Raw genomic sequence first — 19,863 nt, 5'->3', positions numbered from 1 at the left:
CGCTGAAGCACACCAGCGAAAGGCATTTTCTAAGAGCTGATCCTTCTCCAAGCTGTATGCACCTTCTTCCATGCCAGGGCGAGGTTGGGTGTTATGTGATAGGATTTCCAGTCCAGGTGAAACTGGGCTGAAATGTGTGACTCTTGTTATACAGTGTTTCAGTTCTGCATAGGTCTTCAAGTTTTAAATATGTTATGGTTTTCATTGTAATTTCCTAATTTATTTAAGTATTAAACATTTGCTTTTATTTGTTCCTAAAATTTTTACAAACATTTTAAGAATTGTCAATTTCTTTTTTTTTTTTTTTTTTTTTTTTTTAAAATTTCTTTTTTTTTTTTTTTTTTTTTTTTTTTGAGACAGAGTCTCACTTTGTTGCCCAGGCTAGAGTGAGTGCCATGGCGTCAGCCTAGCTCACAGCAACCTCAAACTCCTGGGCTCAAGCAATCCTTCTGCCTCAGCCTCCCAAGTAGCTGGGACTACAGGCATGCACCACCACGCCCGGCTAATTTGTTCTATATATTTTTAGTTGTCCAGATCATTTCTTTCTATTTTTTAGTAGAGACAGGGTCTCACTCTTGCTCAGGCTGGTCTTGAACTCCTGACCTTTAGCGATCCACCCACCTCAGCCTCCCAGAGTGCTGGGATTACAGGCATGAGCCACCGCGCCCGGCCTGTCAATTTCTAATTTAATTTTATGATATTAAAAAAATAAAGTCTGACATTTATTTAAAAAAAAAGAAATATGTGACTCTAAGTAAGTCCCTTTCCTTCTCTAAGTCTCACATTTCTCATCCATCTAATAAGGTCCCCTCCATTTTGCCCTGTGGCCTTTAAGGAATTTCTCCTCTTGAAATATGAAAGAAATCTTAAAGGATGGAAAAAGAGTGGTCTCGAAGGGCTCTCTAATATGTAAGGATATGTCTTCCTTTCATACTTCCCTCTTCTTATGTGACGATGAAGAGAATAACGTGTGGACAGCATTCTCTGTTCTGGGTTTCTTTAGTACTTTTCAACTTCAGAAAAGTCAAAGCAGAATCACAGAAATCATGATCTTTACTTTTACAAAATTAGCCAGAAAGGGAGAGAAGGAGGAAGAGAACGTATTTCTGTCCTCAGACATGGCTGCCCTCCTCGAGCCAGCGTAGACAAAGCCATGGCTGGGGGACCTGTTCAAATCACTCCACTCCTTAGCATCAAAGTTTCTAACCTATAAAAACATAATGGTGCTTCTCTTTTCTGGCTAAGATGTTGTCCTTTTCCTCCTACAGGTTATTCTCCATCCCACCCCAAACAGCCCCAAGCAGTCGGAGTGGCACAAAATGACAGTCTCCAAAAACTGCCCCGATCAAGATCTCAAAATCAAACTTGCCGTCCGGATGGATAAGCCTCAAAACATGAAGCATTCTGGGTAAGTGTTTCCTCACCAAGGATTTTGGACACATGTCCATTCGTTCCTCAAAACAAACATAAAAACAAGATCTTCAGGGAGCTATTTGGAAAGAAATATAAAGGATTCATGAGAAGTCACTAAAATATGTGACTGATATTTACTACAATCTTCCTCAGTTCTTACGATTACTATATTTGCATTTTTGCTGTCAAGGTAGTATTATTTCTTTCTCTTTCCATGGTAGGATTTCCAGTACGATTCAAAACTTATTAGAAGCGTGCTAGGTGACTCTGTCTCGGGAGGTGTTATAGGCTCAGCGTACCTCGTCATTCAGACTCTACGAGTCACTCACTTGCACCTTGACCAACAACCACATCCAACAGCTGTGAGCAGTGGCCATCAGCCACCTTCAAGGAATCAATTCACGTCGTATCGATTTTAGCATAACATTTAAATGAATGGGCAAATAAATAGAAATTTTGTGATCATATTTGTTTTTTTAAGACTTGAGAAAAATGACCAATTAAGTAATTTCAAGTAGAGCAAAAAGAATAGGTTAAAAAACACAGTTTTATTTTACAGATCAAGCCATGGTTTATACGTAAAATGTTTATTGGTAACTGAGTATATGCTAGCCATGACCTGTTAAACTAAATCACTTGGGCCCTGTTATCTCAGAAAATATGATGACCAAGAGAGGAGTTGAGCCATATAACTCCGAATAGTGGAATGTTTAACCAGCTAAAGGGAAGGGATTGTCCTTCAAGTATTCTGCAGATACTCCTTTGCCAACCAGCTATCATTCTGCTTAGTCCCTCTGGTCACTAGAAAGGTCTCATTAATTCTCTTCTGGACCTATGTGTGTTTATGATAGGGCTTTATGTACTAAAACTGCCATTAAAAGTGAGAATTGGCTGTATGTCCTAGAGGTTTGGGGAATTCATGAACCCGCTATCAGGGCCAGTCATTAAGACAGGTGTAAACAGAAGCATGTGAGACGTCCAGAAGCATGTGACCAGGTCAGGAAGTGGCTGTCCCAATGGGGTGCAGACCACAGCAGCACACAGTCAGAGAGTGAAAAACAGTACCCTAGCAATGGTGCCTCAGAGTTCTAGGAAGCAAAGAAAGCCCAAGGTCCCAGGGAAAGATAGGTACCTACCAGTCAGGGCACCAGAGAGCTTCAGGCAAGAAGGGCTCCAGAGAAAGCAAAGGCCACCCATGAGCTAGAGACCTATTATTGAATTTGCATTTTTTCTGTCAAGGTAGAATTATCCAAGCTCTGGCTTGGATTTGGGGAATTTGCATTGCATTGTCTTGAGGCTAAATTATTGCAAACTTGAGACAGGATTATAGCAAAACTTTTCCATCTGGGGGGATGAAAAGGCCTTGGAGAAGTGAGCCAGGCCCTAAGTAGACACTAAGTCTTTTGTCAGCTGTCCATGATGAAGTACAAACAGCTCTTCCTCAATTAAATTAGCATCTTATGAAATGTTTGGGATCAACTTCCCTCCTCCTTATCACACTCTTGGCATATATTTCAAAAATATTAATGGAATTTCTCTCTAATAGCTCTTCCCCTTAATGGTAAACGTCCTAGTTTTAAGACAAAGGGGTTGAGAATTCTGTTAGGAAAAATCCTGCATCTTTAGCAACATACTGCCTTGTAAATACTCAGTAAATATTTGCTAAAGGAACCAGCACATGGGTGAGCAGGATGGAGGCAGGAAGAGAGAGGGAAAGGAGGAGGAGAGGGCAGAGAGAAAATAGAAAGAGGACAAGAATAGGAATGAATGTAGCTGTCCTCTAAACTGCTTTTCTTTTTTTCAACTTCCTTAAAAGGATCAGTACCTCAACCCACACTGCAGGACTATTCTAGGAGTTTTACAAACACTCTCCCGTTTATTCTCCACAGCAACCACTTGACATATAGGTATTGTTTTGTCCTCACTGGACAAATTCCCACTTCCCACATTCTCTTCATTCATGCTGTTGGAAACTGAACTAACTGATTTGGATTGAGGAGTTCTTCTGATGATGCATTTGGAAAATTATTAACATATTTCAGGCTGCCTCGACCCTACAGATGACAGAAGACGTGTGTAGCTCACTTTTGACGGGTTCCATAGCTGTTTCATATCACTAGACTGCCATTTAAAAATTACCCCTGCCAGAAAATACACTGGGAAAGCTTAAAATAGCTCTGGAAGTGAACAGTGGATGCCCTAATAACACCAGCAGACCCAGTGTGACCTACTGCAGCCTAAATCAGGGATGAGCAACCTTAGTTGCACGAGGGACTATTCCGAGAAAATAAAAATATTTGTGGACTACATTTTTCTTCCCTTAGATTTAAAATAGCTATATTGAGCCCCCTTGTGTGGGGAAGGAGGATAGATATATCAGAGCAATGTCACAGCTTAGACAATGGGAGAGAGAAAGGAATTTTTAAGAAGCACAGTTGAAGTTATAAACTGTTTTAACGTTTTTTGAAACAGAAAAGAAACATCGGAATCACTGGGCGTTACTCCTGTTGGTGTGCGCCGTGGTTCCTTGCGTGAGCCACTGGGCCATTCAGAATAACTTTCTTCAGGGAATAGAAAAATGTCAGGGAGAAAAGTCAACCCTGCTTTTTGACCTTAAAACATTAATATCTGGACATATTTATTTGAGAATTAGCAACTGCTAGGTGGCTAATTTTCATCTTTTACATCCATATGGTGTTTTCAAGTTCAGGAAGTGCATTCACATCCATCCTCTCATTTTACCCCCGACCCCGCCTCCCAAGCATCAGGTATTACCATTCTCCCATCTTAATAAATGACCCCTCCCTTTGCCCAGATGCCCAGACCAAGAACCTTGGAGTAGTCTTTGACATTTCTCTTTTATTATGGCCCTCATCTCACCCTCCATCAAACTCTTTTCACTCCACCTTCAAGATAAATCTAGACTGCTGATTGCCCCCCGTCTCTACCTCACCACTGGCCTCCAGGCCTCCGTCACTGCTCCCCATCACATGTTGCTCTCACCTTGTGAGCAGTCCCCCTGCTTCTGCCCTTGCCTCCCTGCAGTCTGTCTCCTACCCTGAAGCCAGGGGAACTTAAAAAAAAAAAAAAAAAAAAACATGAGTCAGAACCTGCCACCTGAATGCTGGAAAACCTCCAGTGACTCCCCATTTCCTTCAGGGTAAAAGCCAGTGTTGCTCCCATAACAGGCCCTACCTGTCTCACCTTGATCACTGCACCAGCCACACTGGCCTCCTTGTTCTTCCTCAAAGGCACTAAGTACAGCCCCACCCCAGGGCCCTGTCCCTGCCACTTCCACTGCCTTGGGTGTTCCCTCCCTCTCACCCAGATGTCCAGTGGCTCACCTTCATCTCTGCATGTCTCCACACCTATCAGAAAGCCTTACCTGGCCCCCCTGTGTCTTCCCCCTCTGTTACTCTGTTTTGTTTTTGCCGGAATACTTACTGTTACCACACATATCCTAATACTTGTTTGTTTATTAGTTTGTTGTCTGTGCCAGTAGACTGTGAGTTCCCTGTCAGAAGGGACATTTGTCTCCTTTGTTCATGGTACCTTAGTAGAGGGCCTGGCATGCAGCAGAAATCCAATAAGTTATTTGTGACATGGATGAAAAAGTGAATAAATGAATCCCCATTTTACAGATAGAGAAACCAAGGTTCAAAGTGGTGAAAAGACAGTAAGCATCATACCTAGGTCTAGAATTATTCCTTTCCGTTCAAGCATAACTGAGGACCTGAAGCTTGACTAAAATGCAGAACTCTGCATGGCTTCACTTTGGACTCATTCAATGAACCACAGTCTACCAACCAGGAGTAACTCACGGCAATTCCAATTTTCCTTTTACATTTTAACAAACCTCAAAGGGGATACGGTTTATAACCCTAAACCATCTTCTTAAAATCCCCTTTTCTCTTTTATTTTCTTAGCTGTGCCACTGCTCTAGACTCCTTGTTCTTTAAACCATCTCATTCCTCTCTCCTCCTTGTAGATCTCCAAGACACCATCTTATTGGCACAGACTCTAAAACCAGACTACTGGACTGGACTAATTGAATATTTTTAGGATTCCATTTTATCTCCCTTGCTGACTTATTATCTATAAATGTCGATTAGATCAAGTCAGTTGACAGTGTTGTTCAAATATTCTGTACCTTTATTTCCTATGAATTGCTAAGAGAAAGTATCAAATCTCTGACTGTAATTTTGAATTTGTTTCTCCTTGAAGTTCTGTCCATTTTTTCTTCATGTATTTTGAAGCACTGTTATTAGATGCATAAACAATTAAGATTATTATGTCTTTTTGATGAATTTACCCCTTATCATTATGAAATGATCTTCTTTGTCCCCGGTAACATTCTTTGCCCTCAAATTTACTTTGTATGACAGTAATATAGCCACTCCAGATTTTAAAAAAACTGTTAGCATGGTAAATTCTTTTCTATCCTTTTATTTTTAACCTATTTGTATCTTTATAAAGTGCATTTCTTATAGACAGCATAGAGTTGGATCTAACTTTTTAACTCATATCTGAAGATCTTTGCCTTTTATTTGGGATATTTAGCCTATCTATATTTAATGTGATTAATGACATGGATAGGTTTAAATTTATCATTTTGATATTTGTCATCTTGCTATTTATTTTCTGTTTGTCCCATTTGATCTTTGTTCCCTTTTTCCTCTTTTTCTGCCTTCTTTTGGATTAACCGAATATTTTTTATGATTCTATTTTATCTTCTTTCCTGTATTGTTATTTCTAAATACCAATTAGATCAAATTGCCTAGAATGGAATCCTTGGCACGACCACTTACTAGCTGTAGGCAGGTCACTTAACCTCTCTGGACTTCATTATTTGTTAATTAGAAATAGATCAAAAGGATAAAAAATGATAAAAATCATTTTAAAAAGAATTTTTAACCAATTTTTAATCTGCTTTATGATCACTTATGATGTACCAGACACCATAGCACAGGGACAAAGAGGAGAACAGGTGCAGCACCCTTCCCACCAGGGATGAACCTTACTCTCCACCTAGGCCAGAGCAATATCAACTCCAGTGACTTTTGGCCTCACGTCCCCTCAAGACGAAACTTTATCCTGTCCCTGGTTTCCATCTTCCTCTCAGCCATCCTTATCTCTCTGTGAGGTACTCAGGGGCAAGTGATTCTGGAAAATATCTTTTCCCTGCACTAGATTCTCATCCCCGGCATCCTGGGAGATGACACATAATACAAATTTTCCCCCATGAACAGTTACTGAGCACCCACCATGTTCAAGCCTAGTACTAAGCACGGTAGATACTTAATAAACAGAGCTACATTACCAATGCATATTAAATTCACAAACACCACGTGAGAAAGACTGTCCACTTTTTTATACAAATGAAAAGTTACAAGCATTGCCATGGTGCTGCCCTGCCAAGCAGTCTCACGGCAGAGGGACACTGAGCCCAGGGGGCTTCCATGACTCAGCAATTTGGGGGGCTTCTTGGGGAGTTCTACTCAAATGCATCTTTCTCTTCTTTTATTAGTCCTTTGTAGCTCACTCTGGCTTCTCCTATAACTAAAATGCCCCCAGCAAATGACAGAAATGCCAGTGACCTACTGGCATGGGTTTTACAAAAATGCCACAAGAAAAGATACATTAGAATCATGATGCTAAATGTGGTCTGGAATTCCAAAACCAGACATGTGTACCTCACTTTATTTCCCAGTAGAAATGCGCCCAAAAATTGACTTTGAATAAAGAAATCAAATAGAAACCTTTTGCAATGTTGGAAATTATATGCTTTTTCTGTTAGGACTACTATTTCTACTACTGCTAATAGTAACAAGCATAACAGCAACGCCTAACATTTACCCAGCCTTTGCCATGTGCCAGTTACTGTGCTGAACACCTGATGCATCATCTCCATGAATCCTCACAACCTTCCTATGAGGTAGATATTATTTTATCCTTACATTACAGCTGAGGAAACTGAGGCACGGGGCAGCTAAGTCAAAGGAGAGTTAATGACAAGGGCCCGAATTCCCACCTAGGTGTTTTCTCCCTAGTCCGAGATATAACCACTAAGCTAAACTGCGGCTCACTGCACTAGAATGCTGATTTATCCATTGGTAAGTCCAGATTTCCACAAATCCAGACAGCCTGGAGAAGAGACGTGAAGGCCCCTAATGCCTTCACAGAGAGATCTGTCTGGAGTGTGAGGAGCTAGAATGGAAGCCACCTGTACGTGTGCAGTAGCAGAGCTTCCGTCTGCTCCAGGTACTGTGCATCGTGTTTAATGAGCATGTTTCAACCCAAGAAAATAAATAGCAGTAGCCGGAGCTGACTAGACAGAAACAGTACATTGCAGCCCTCAGTGTTTCTTGGTTTTGACACCTTCTGGTCAGTGCCAAATTAGCAATAAATTCCGAGGAAAACCTCAGAGGGAAAGCCCCCCCCTCACACAAACCAACTGATACTTTCCAAAGGAGAATTGTTAATTTTTCTCTGATCCCACCAGCTTTCCCATTCAGATGCCTTTAACCAGAAATCCTCTCTGTTCCATTAGAATAGCAATTCACGTTCTTACTTCAAAAAAGAGACTACAGTTTGTCATCTAGAATGGGAGGAAGAAGAGTGCCCTGAAGAGGAGGCTTCAAAATTCGACTGTTCTGAGTTTAAATTCTGGCTCATTCAGTTGTGGAAATCCCAGCTGTGGGACCCTGGGAAAGTTGCCTTCACTTTCTCAAACTCAACTGTAAAATAGGAATAATATTACGGTATAGTGATATAGCTAATACTATTTGCTTTGAGCCAGGTATTGTTCTAAGTACTTTATATTTCTACTTTAATCCTCACGACCCTTAAAGTAGGTCCCATTACTACCATCCCCATTGTACAGATGAGAAAGTCGAGGTAGAGATAAGTCTAATAATTGGTCCAAGGTTGCACACAAACCCAGGAAATACCTCTCCCAATTCAAGCTCTTAACCCCTCCACGTGGGTATAATAAATTCACTTAATGTGACTGGTACAGCACAGAACACTACAAAAGTAAAACTGCACTAGAGGTGGCTAGTGTTTTTATTATGAAGGAAAAGTTAGTGATTCAATATCAATTATCAGTACATTCTGTGGCTTCTAGTGAATTCCTTTTCCTACTTCTATTTTCATCTATTAAAATTATATACATGGTAGATGTTGTAGCTGTATTTATTGTTTCAAATCTCTCTCTGTGGATGCGAGGTAAGGGGGAATGGGGAGTAGCTGCCAGATATAATTCCAGAAATGTGTGAGACTGCGACAACCTTGCCAGGCATGACTAAAAACACAAAATTTTTTACCCACTTTCTTCATTTGATCTTTTAAGTCATCTACTTTCCTGTGTACATAAGCCTAAGGATATTTTCTTTCTTATTTCGTTATTATTTAGCACTACTGATGATATATTCTCCTCCGTACACAGAGAGATTTTATAATGAGACTGACATTCATTGTGCATCTGCTTCCTGCCACGGCTCATGCTTCTACTTCACAAGTGTTATCTCACTTAATGCTCACAACGATTCTGTGAATGAGGAACCATTTCTGCCCCGGTTTATAGGGTACCAAGAGGTTAAGTATCTTGCTCAGCATCTCACAGTAATGATAGAACCAGACGTGGAAAACTATACCCTTAACTGTTATAGGCCAATAACTCTCTTTCTCTGTCTCTCTTTAGCCCTAGCTGAGCCTCCCTTTTATGTCCATTTTCTGCCATGAATATATTCATATATTATTTCAAGCACTGACCAGGACAGCTAAGTGATCCATTCAACAACACAGCGGACCGTGTCGGCCTCAGGGCAGCACGGGGCTAATAAACTTACCAGCCGCCAAGCACACTCGCTGCCTCAGCTTCTGTCCAGCCACCGGCTCTCTTGTGCCGCCCTGAGGACATCCCTTCACTCATCTCTCTGCTTTCCCTCTTGCCCTTCCACGTACAGGGCATTCTCCACCTCACAGTCAGTGGTATCATCTTAAATATTAATAGAAATATAATTGTGTTGGCCCCCTGCTTAAAACCCTTCCATGGTTTCTGATGATTATTTAGACTGGTATTGGTGATCGGATTTGCCCATTTGAGAGACGGCTCTAGCTGCTGCAGAGTGAATGTAGCTTAGAGGCAAGAGTGAAAGCTGGCAGACAAGTTAGGAGGCTCCTGTGTGCTCGGTGGAGGGATGATGGTGGCTTGACTGGGGAGGAGCAGTGGGGATGGAAGGAGATGGGGTATATTTTGGACGGAAAGCTCAAAGAACTTGGCAATGGATTGCATGTTTTATGCAAGTTTTAAATCTCATGAGAAATCTTTATAAAGATTGCTCTGGTCTCTCAAGAGCATGGCCCTCAAACCCAATTGAAATAAAACAAATATCAATTGACTACTTATTCATATATGAGGACCTGATAGGAATTCAGAAAGAAGAGCAAGTTTCTGTAGTAAGAATTTAGAAAGACAGACCAGGGTTCCCTCCCTTGAGGAGCTCACAGTCCCAATAGGAACAGTAAATATGAAAACAAATAAATTAAAGCTGTGGGATAATTATAACTGCAGAATTATCTATAAGACCCGGGAAATGATGACATCAAGGTAGGAATTTAGACTGAGGAAGAATATGAGTTCTACCATAAGGAGCAGGGAGAAGGCATTCCACACAGCATAGGTTATACAAAGTTACAGAGGTCTAGAGCTTTCTGGTGTGGTCAGGAATTACAGATAATACAACATACAAAAGCTGCGTCTAGCAAGCTAAGCAGAGACAGAAAATGAAGAGTTGTTATGCTGGGTCAAGATGCTGGACTTTGTCCCTATAGGCTAAGTTTCTGCAGCTATATTCACACCACCGATGGCACACAAGAGAGTTTTAGTGACATACAGACAAGCATGGATTAAATATAGTCAGCCTCCCCTATCTGTAGGTTCCACAACTGCAGATTCAACCAACCTTGGATCAAAAATATTTTTAAAAAAACAATAAAAATAACAATACAACAATAAAAAATAATACAAATTTAAAAATACAGTATTACAAGTATTTTTGTAGCATTTACGCTGTATTCAATATTATAAGTAATCTACAGATGATTTAAAGTATAGGGGAAGATGCGAGTATGTGATATGCAAAAATGACACCATTTTATATCAAGGACTTGAGCATCTATGGATTTTGGTATCCGTGGGGGTCCTGGAACCAATCCCCTGAGGATACCAAGGGACAAGTGTAATTATTATGTATTTTAATTTGTTCTACATAATATATAATGAGTATATCAAGCCTCTAATATAAAGTTTCCTTTCAAAATAAATTTATTCTCGTTCAGTAAGTCAATTTAAAGACTATCAAGCAAATCACAGAATAGGTGGACAGATGTGTGGGACAAATCACAAAAGTGGGATGTGACAGGCCAAGGTTTTGGGCACATTTCATGTGAACAGGGGACCCACTGAAAGAGTTTCCGCAGGGAAAAGGCATGGTAGGATTGGCAGCTGGCAGGCTCTGTCTCATAGCCAGGAATGGGATGAAAATCATTCTTGTGTCCCTAAAGCCAATGAAGAGGTTCCTCTGTAGTTGTCCATGGAAGCAGAAATGTAGTTGGGGACTGAAATCCTGGGAGTAGAAAATGGGAAGATGGAGCAGAGTGAGGAACCTCCAGGAGGTGAAAAATCAACTGCACTTGACAATTGAGGAATAAGGATGAGGAAGCAGAAGGACCTAGGATGACTCCTGGGTTTCTGGCTTGAAGAGCCGAATAGATTTTGGCTGCCAGCCACTCCTAAGAGCCCCTGGAATTTGTCAAACAGTAAAAAATTTAATTAGGTGCACTCTTCATTATGTTTCGAAGCAGAAATTCCGTCTGATTCTAGGTGAAGTGAGGACTTGGAAGTTGTCCAGTGGTTGTTGATAGCAGGTAAAGCCAATTTTAGAACTCAAGTATTTGAATGTATCTGAGTATTACCAGATCTCTTCTTCCTTCCTGAAAACCACCAGCCTCAGCTCCTAGATCAGTGCCAGCTCGACGCGTAACAATCTACAGGCTGATGGGATAACTCATGAATGAATTAGTAACATTGGTCTTAAAACCTCCAAACAGCTTTGAGCTATGCCTCTGTAGTTCTTACCTTTCCTTTTTATTTCATTTTGCTGTGTAAAGATTAATTTCCATCAACAGAAGAGCATTTGGAGAAGGGAGTAGGGAGGACTTCCTATGTTGACTTGGAACTTCCTTCCTGTAATACATCCGTGTTTGTCAGAATTACAGCAAAAGAAAACAAGGGACGGTTTTCCTGAATGAAGCTTGACAGGAGGCGAAAGAGTTAGAGCTGTGAGATTTAGCACTTTTTTTTTCTCTCTCTTGTGCAACATCTTTTAGGAGTTTCCCTACCTTTTAGCACATATACAAATTAAGTTGCGATGTAACATTTTCCAAGGTGCTTTCTGGAATCAGTCAAGAAATCTAAGTCAAGTTTTATGATGGGCCACAATTCCTCCTGCTAGTGGAAGTGAACCATGTCTACTATTCCTTGTGCTCAACCACAGAGCTCCAAAATCTGCGCTCCGCTCCTGAGCCATGTGCATTTCCCCGTTTATGAGAACCAAGCTTTGTGGTAAAATGTGTTAAACAGTCCACTCACTCAAGCATTAATGCAGCTCTGGTCTTTCTCCTTTTCCTTAGGTATTTATGGGCCATCGGTAAGAATGTCTGGAAGAGATGGAAGAAAAGGTTTTTTGTCTTGGTGCAGGTAACTCTTCAACTCTGTCAGTCTTAAGAGATGTCAATATTAAAGATTTGATAAAAGGATGAATGAATGCTTTTTTAACTAAGGCATAACTTTAAAAAGTACTCAAAGCTCAAGTTAGCTCAGTGAACTTTTACATATTTCCGTGTAACCACCATTCAGAGGAAGAAACAGAACATTTCCGGCACCCAACGGCTTCCTCATGCTCTGTTTCCTACTTTTATATCACTGTAAAATTTTAACAATGCATACTCATCATTTTTTAATTCTAACAATACAGAAGTATATAAAATAGGTCAGGGAGAGTAGATTCGCACCCCTCCTCAGCCCCCTGCCAGGGCTGGAAGACCCTGGGGTGGGAGGCATTGAGGGAGCAGGGAACGAGCATGTGTCTGATCAGGGCAATAGGGACATTAACATTGGCTTAAAAGAACTTAGTCTCTCTAAAAGCACTGAGAAAGGCATTATGTGAAAAGTCAGAATTTAGTTGGGCTTTTTGCGTCTATTTCATTATTTAGTATGTTTGATTTTGAATTACCTGCAGCGGAACACTCCAGTCTTCTTGGTGCCTGGGCTTCGAAAGTCTTAACCAACCTCCTGTAACTATGTTTAATAGTCTGGAATATATCTTTCCAGATAGACATTTTTTTAACCAAAACTAACTAAATTCTTTATGTTGTTCTACAACTTGCTTTTTTCAGATATGTTATTATAGATATTTTTCCATGTTTGTACAATTATCTCTGCCTCTTATACCTGTAGACTTTTCCCTTTTTGATGGACTTCTGGACTTCTCTGATTTGGGCTATTATTAACAGTGCTGCCAGGAACATCTGTGTATAGATAGATATAGATATAGATGCAGATGTTGACGTTACTACATTAATAATACATAAATAATACATTTACTCTCTTGAGTGTTTCTTAAGAATGCTTCCAGAAATAGTAATATATGTCTTTGAAAACTCCCCTCTTTTTTTTTTTTTGTTGTTGTTGTTGTTTTGGTTATTTGGGTTTTACATCAAGATTTTCCAGTTTGCAAAGGAGTTTGCCATTGCCTGTTTTTAGTTTGCAGGCTCTGTTAGAGCATTTAAACTATAATTCAGTTTCCAAAATTTCATTTATAATGTACTCGGAAAGATGCCACAAAGTGAGTCAAATTGTAATGTAGTGATTAAAGGTACTTACTGGGTTATTGACTAGTGTTTAGAGTGCTACTAATTCTGAGACTTCACTATAAAACTTAGACTTAAGTCTAAATGACCTTGAAGGTTCTAACAGCTCTAAACTTCTAAGACTGCACCTTCTACAGATCTGCTCAAGTCTTTGCTGTGCCACTAAGGCAAAATGCAGCTCTCTGGCTATAAGCAAGAGGCGATCTTTGCTTTCATTATTGCTATAGGGTACAACAAAACCTTAAAAGTAAACTAGCCAGAAGAAAAAATTTGGAATGATGCCCATCCCTTAAAATAACCCATGCGTAAGCAATGGAAGACATTTCCTCAGACTATCAACTGACTAATATTTATTGAGCACCTACTTTGTGTGGGGCACATTGAGAGGACATTGAGAAGAACTGTGAGGTCTGGTCTCTGACTTCCAGGAAGGTATCTGTTAGAGTCCTGTTTGTGCGAACAGCGGAAATAGAGTCAAGCTAATTAAAGTTTTAAATAAAAAAGAATGTACAAAAGTCTCTGGAGGTAGCTCATAGGATTGTTGAAAAGGCTGAATGGCCCATCCTTACTAAGGACGGGGCCCAGGATAGTCCTGGAAATCCAGGTGGTGGGAACTATGTCACTGGTGTGGTCACGGGATAAATTGGCTCTGACCATTTTCTATCCTGGCATCACTCCGCTCAAGGGTCAAATTCCAGAGAGGGAGAGAATTGTGTTAGTCCAGCTGGGGACACACACCCATCTTTTAGTGGGGTAGGAGGTGGCGCTGTAACTGACAGTCCCGCTGAGCTGTCTTCAGTGCAAAACCAGAAACCATTACCAGAAAGGGAAATGGATGCTAGGCAGGTTAAAACAGCACTTTAGTGTCCACTGTAAAGAAAACACAATATAAATGGGGAGCCAAGATGCATCAAAAGAGGCAGTGCTGAGTCATGGGTGGTCCTCACCCATTGGCGCTGCTCATTGAACTTGGCAGCCTCTCCTAGAATTACTTGGGAGCACGCCTGGCCTCCCCTGATACACTGTGTGCTATTTCAAGGCCAGTTCAATTACTGATTCTTTTTGTGTCCTTCCCTCTTTCCCCACCATGCCCATGTACGTTCTCTAGCCTAGTGTCTGGCACGGGCCTTCAGGAAATGTTTGTTGGAAGAAAAAACAAAAAAAAGGAAGAGAGAGAAGAAAAGCACAGGCATGCGTCAGGTAGTTCTGAAAAAGGAGTGATCTTGTGCTCTAGAAAGTGGCTGGTGACAACTTCCCACAGGAAGTGGACAAGTGGTCCTCTCACCTTCACGTGGAGTCTCCCTCCCACTTTGAGGTAGCCAGTGGATGCTCCACCGAAATAATGAAGTACTTAGGAAAACCAGCTGCCCTCTTACTTTGGGAGAGGTTTTTTCCGGGGTGGGGTACTCTTCAGGAAAGCAACAGGAGGAAATATGCTGAAAGTATCAGTGAAGCCATGTCTGTTCAATAAGTACAGAACTGAAAGAGAGGAAATGATTTTTTTCAGGCAGTTTAACTGGCACATAGATGTCTTAGGGTCTTCACACTGAGCCTTCTACAAGAGAAGATGAGAATCACACAGTAGCTAAAAAGCAAGCTCTTTGCTCACGTCTGAAAATCATAAAAGGGCACAGGCCATGTAAAGCTCAACATCTTTGCTGGAAGGGCGGAAGAGAAGAATTTCAGGATTTTGAGAGTTGTTTTTATGTACATGTGATTCTCATTAACTTTAAAGAGCCATTGAGGGACACTGGGTACATCAATCCCACAAATTAAACCTCCTGTTCCAACCTGAATCAGATTCAGGTTAACAACCTCTGTGACCTGCAGATGTGACATGACAGCCCCACCATCCCAAAGGTAATGGGGGAGCCAGGATGAGAACTCAGGTCTTCTGTTTCCATTCTTGCCCTATGCACCACAACAATGTCTAAAAGCAATCTGGGTGCCCTACCTAGAAAATACTGCATTATTTTTGGATTCTTTCCATTTTTTTATTCTCCCCTATTTAAATGATCACATTTAGAAGCACTTTATCACCATGATAAAGAAAAAACCCACTGTCTTTGAAACAACTCCAATGCCAACAGAGCTGCAGGAGCAAAGTTCAAGGCCACCAATCCTGGCCCAATTCAGAGGAAGCAAAAATATCGCAGGTCATTTGAAGAAAAGCATGGTGATCCAAGCGGTGACAATCAGTGCCCAACAGCTGATGCGATGTTGAATTCAGTCATACATTCAAACAGTTTTCAGTTTCTTTTTAGCCACCAAACCCTAACATGAAAATTCCAAATGCAAACATGAAACCAGGAGAACTACTCTGGTTAAATTTGAGGAAGAGTGAAGGAGCTGGGGAAGGGAGCCGGCTCCCCTTGCGTTCCTGCCCTACCCCTGCTCCCAGGCAGCTTCAGAGGGAGCGCTATGGAAGACAGTATGGAAACCACCAAACAGAAAGTGAATCAATCCACTCAAGTGACTTACTGAATCTTTGTTCCTTTCAATTCAGATGTTAGGTTTTGTGGAGCATATTTTATAGCAAGTTGGGAACATACATGATTTCCAACACAGTTTTGATTTAATACGTTAGATTTAATCCAAGGAAAATTGTTAGAAAAACCTAAGAAGAAGAGAAGGCATCCAAAATCAGTCTCCCCAAATTCATCCCCTGTCCTACACATGCACACGTAATCTACTTTTTTATTTGTAACACAGAAGTGTTAAAAATTCTCCTTAGGTGAAATTTCCTTTTAATGCTTGTACTTTGGGGAATAAAATGGTAGATTATAAAGGGACTTCCAACTAGCCAGGAACAAAGGACATCATCCTCAGAGGGTGTTGAACAAAGTAGCAATTATCATTTTTTAAGGATCAGGGCCAAAATTATTATGGGCATGGCTGGAGTCTGCCCCACCAACTGTGAAGGGAACGAAGTATTTGCAGGGTGTTTCTGTGCCAGAGACTTAAGCATTCCTGCACTACGAGATGACGTTCTCCAAGTTTGGGCCTGGGCCTTCGGCATGGAATGTTGTTTAAAACGCAGATCCCAAGGTGCCCTCCAGAAGACCCTGATACAGTAGGTCTGGGACGGGGCGCAGCAATCCAAATGTTTAACAAACAGCCCAGGAGACACTGATGCAGGTGGTCCAAATACCACCCTTAGAGAAACAATGCATTGGAGGTGATTGTCCCATTTAAAGTGAAGAATCCCATTCCCTTCAGACTATACCCTTCCCAAGTTTATGTGCTCCATGGAGCTGAGCATCAAAGTAGCTAAACAGGTGATTGTATACAAATGGCATAACAAAGCCTCTTCAGCCATGTTCCTTGAAATTCCAATATATGTCCTATGAACTTGGCCACAGACCCTAGCCCTGGGTCCTCAGCACCTTTAGTCAAGAAATTACTGGGTACTCATTCTAAACCCCAGGGATCAAGGCAAGGACCAAGCACATTGATTACCACTGTTAGTAACTCTAATGGGACCAAATCAGTGCTAATGATAAAGGTGCCAGTTCTACCGAGCTCCATGCAATAGCCAGAACTCCCCACGCTGTGTGTGTAAGGAACAGAGTGAAAGCAGGCCAACTTATCACCCAGCCCAGCTTAAAAAGTCTCAACTCAATCATCTATTTAATTTAAAAATATTTTTCTTCTATGCTCAAAAGATTTCTGGTTAAAATCAGCTTTTGATTGGTCTTCAAAGTGCTTCTGAGACATTTTCCCCCATTTTAGCACTATATAAACTATAATATTCTGTGGTTCCTCTAAATAGTCACTTATATTTATATGGTCTCTTAATGTTTCCAAAGAGTTCATCAAGCTGATCTTCACAACCTTTCTATACTACAGTAAGGTCAAGTGTTTTCCCAATTTCATGTTAGAGGAAACTGAGGGTCAGAGTGGTTAAATGGCCTGCCCAAGGTCAGTGGCTGGGAGGCAGCCAAATGTGAAACCTAACACAGGTCTCGACTGCACATGCCTTCCATGACTCCAAACACTTAGATGGGGCCCAAAGAGATTTATGTATACAAAATGCTCTAGAACTGAATTACTTCGCATCAGATGGAACCAGTGTGGTTCCTAAATCCATAACTTCTCTCTCTGATGTCCTACAGAAAATATTACTAATAACTATGTTCCCGCTTTCAGAAAATTGCTAAATCTGAATGAGATAAAATATTGTTGGACAATGGAAAATGCCTTTAGAATACAGGAGTAGTCCCCTTGGAATACAATATTAAAATAAGTTAACCATGAAAATGAACTGTAAGATACCTAAGTGGTTGAGCGATTTGTAACTCTGAATGAATGTTTGTTTTTCTCACTCATCTCCAAAATTGCCCTAAAGAGCATTTATATTTATATTCCAGCTGCAAATAACAAAAATCAACTCAGAGAAGCTTAAGTTTTAAAAGGAGAAGAATTGTATTGGTTAGTTAATTAAACTAGTAATTAACTGAAGAGTCTTCTGGCATGGCTGGGTCCAGGGCTCAAACAATGTCGTCAAGACTCAATCTCTCCATCTATGTAATCTTTTGGCTCTGCTTTCCTCTGAGCTGACTTTCCTCAAGCAAAATCTCTCAATGTGCTGGACTCTGGCAACACAAGCCTTATAACAGCTTAGCAGTCCCAGAAAAAAACAAGCTTTTTTTCCCCAATAGTTTGGCATAGGCCCACAGTGAGCTCTCATTGGCCCAGTGTGGTCATGTGCCCATCTGTGAACCAATCACAGCAGCCAAGGAGATACTATGCTGATTGGCCAGTCCTGAGTCACGTGTCCCACTCACCCTACTCCCCCCAGAGGTGCAGGTAGCTCCACACAAACCACTTGGACTGAAAGTGGAAAAGAGGTACGTTCCCCATGGAAAATTAGGATTCAGCTGCCGAAGGGCAATGAATGTCCCACATGCACACATAAGAAATGTCCCACAGGTGTTATCATCATCCTCATTTAAAAATCATGAAATTCTGTCACAGCAAAGTTAACTGAACTACCCCAGGGTCACAAAGCCAGAAAACAATGGATCTGAAAATCAAATCCAGGTCTATACAGCTCCGAATCCTGTTCTCTCTCTACTCTACCAAATGGCCTTTGTTTCAGTGTCAGTCAGGAGTCTGGGATTTAGTTGCTGTGATTCTTCGTTTACAATCACATCACATTAAAAATGGTCCTCAGTCACCAGGAATTGTGTGCTTCACACTGCAAAAAATTTTCTCCATCCTCAGATCTTAGCTCAGTCGGTGCTTCCTCATGAATACCTTGCCCAATGACCCAACTAGACCAAACCCCCAAGCTCTCACAGCACCATACACCTCTCTCGTTGATACTTATCACTATTAAAATAACACATTTCTGAAATAATGTAGTTAATGTCTGCCCTTGCTCTAGACATGTCTGATTTTGTGTATCTTTGTATTTGCAGCACCAACCACACTACCTAAGTATTTATTGAATGAATGAATGAATTTACCATAAAACAACTCTTTTCTAAAATGTATGTATATGAACTTTGGAGAAGGGCTAGTAATCAGGGTTCAGTAAAAATAATAGATGATTAATTCTCAAAAAATGATGGTAAAGGCAAGAAAAAAGAATTTAGACAAAATGCATTCTGCTATTAGTTGTATGTCCAAATATTTTAGTCTTCCACAGGTGATGGGAGAAGGGAAGGGAGAGTCAGGGACAAGAAAGGCCTAGCTTTCTTATCTCATAACTAGACTCTACTTGCTAAATATAACTGAAACTCAGGGGCAACCTTAAAGTTTCTGGACAGTTTCTATATATTAAAACAGTGGTTCTCAAACTTCGGCGTGTATTAAGAAATATCTGAGACAATTACGAAAATGTTGATTCCTGAGGCCCGTCCTGACCTAAGATTCTGATTAAATTGGTCTGACTTAAAGAATATGTATATTTATAACCTACCCCCAAACCCGCTCCCAACACACACTCACACACACACACACACACACACACACACAAACACATACATTTTCTCTCTCTCTCTCTCTCTCTCTCTCTCTCATGAAAGTGGCTGTCGTCCAGTCTTTAAGAAACATTATTTCATGGATGCAATGAACACTATTTCAGTGATGGACACATTTACAGCCCTGAGTCAAGCCATGTATCAAAAACATTTGTACCCCCTTAATATTTATAAATAAATAAAGTAGATACAGCCCTAAAAAAAAAAAAAAGAAACATTATTTCAAAGCATTTTCTAGTTTAAACAAGTGGCTGGGAATGAGCTAAGGAGTTCCATGTATATATGAGGTCCAGCCACCTTTAAAATAAAACCATGATGACTGTACCCTCAAAAGTCCCAACAGTCTGTCCTATTATTCCCTGAGAAGGTACATACCGTTTGAAAATATCAGTGATGTGAAAAAGGGTAGTCCTTTAAGCCCTTCTCTCCAAAGTGCACTTTCAGATATGTGCTGGTCATTTGAGATCACTAGATCTCCATGTTTTCTGTTGTTCTACCCCAGGCATTCTGACTGTCACAGCCGAATTTC

General features: G+C 40.7%; 1 protein-coding gene across 8 annotated transcripts in view; it reads left to right on the top strand.

The window, feature by feature from the left end:
• Positions 1-19,863, top strand: part of CADPS (Ca++-dependent secretion activator) — a 524,321-nt gene that overhangs the window by 335,759 nt on the left and 168,699 nt on the right. For all 8 annotated transcript variants that reach the window (XM_012642835.1, XM_012642705.1, XM_012642642.1 and 5 more), the window contains 2 exons: positions 1,269-1,408; positions 12,109-12,175. In XM_012642835.1, coding sequence (XP_012498289.1) covers positions 1,269-1,408; positions 12,109-12,175 — 207 coding nt within the window. The remainder of the gene's footprint in view (positions 1-1,268; positions 1,409-12,108; positions 12,176-19,863) is intronic.

This window comes from Propithecus coquereli, unplaced genomic scaffold (genome assembly GCF_000956105.1).
Source record: "Propithecus coquereli isolate 6110/MARCELLA unplaced genomic scaffold, Pcoq_1.0 Scaffold1, whole genome shotgun sequence".
NCBI classification, from domain to species: Eukaryota; Metazoa; Chordata; class Mammalia; order Primates; family Indriidae; genus Propithecus; species Propithecus coquereli.
Note: the sequence above shows the minus strand (reverse complement) of the source record. Positions and strands in the feature narration are given on the sequence as shown.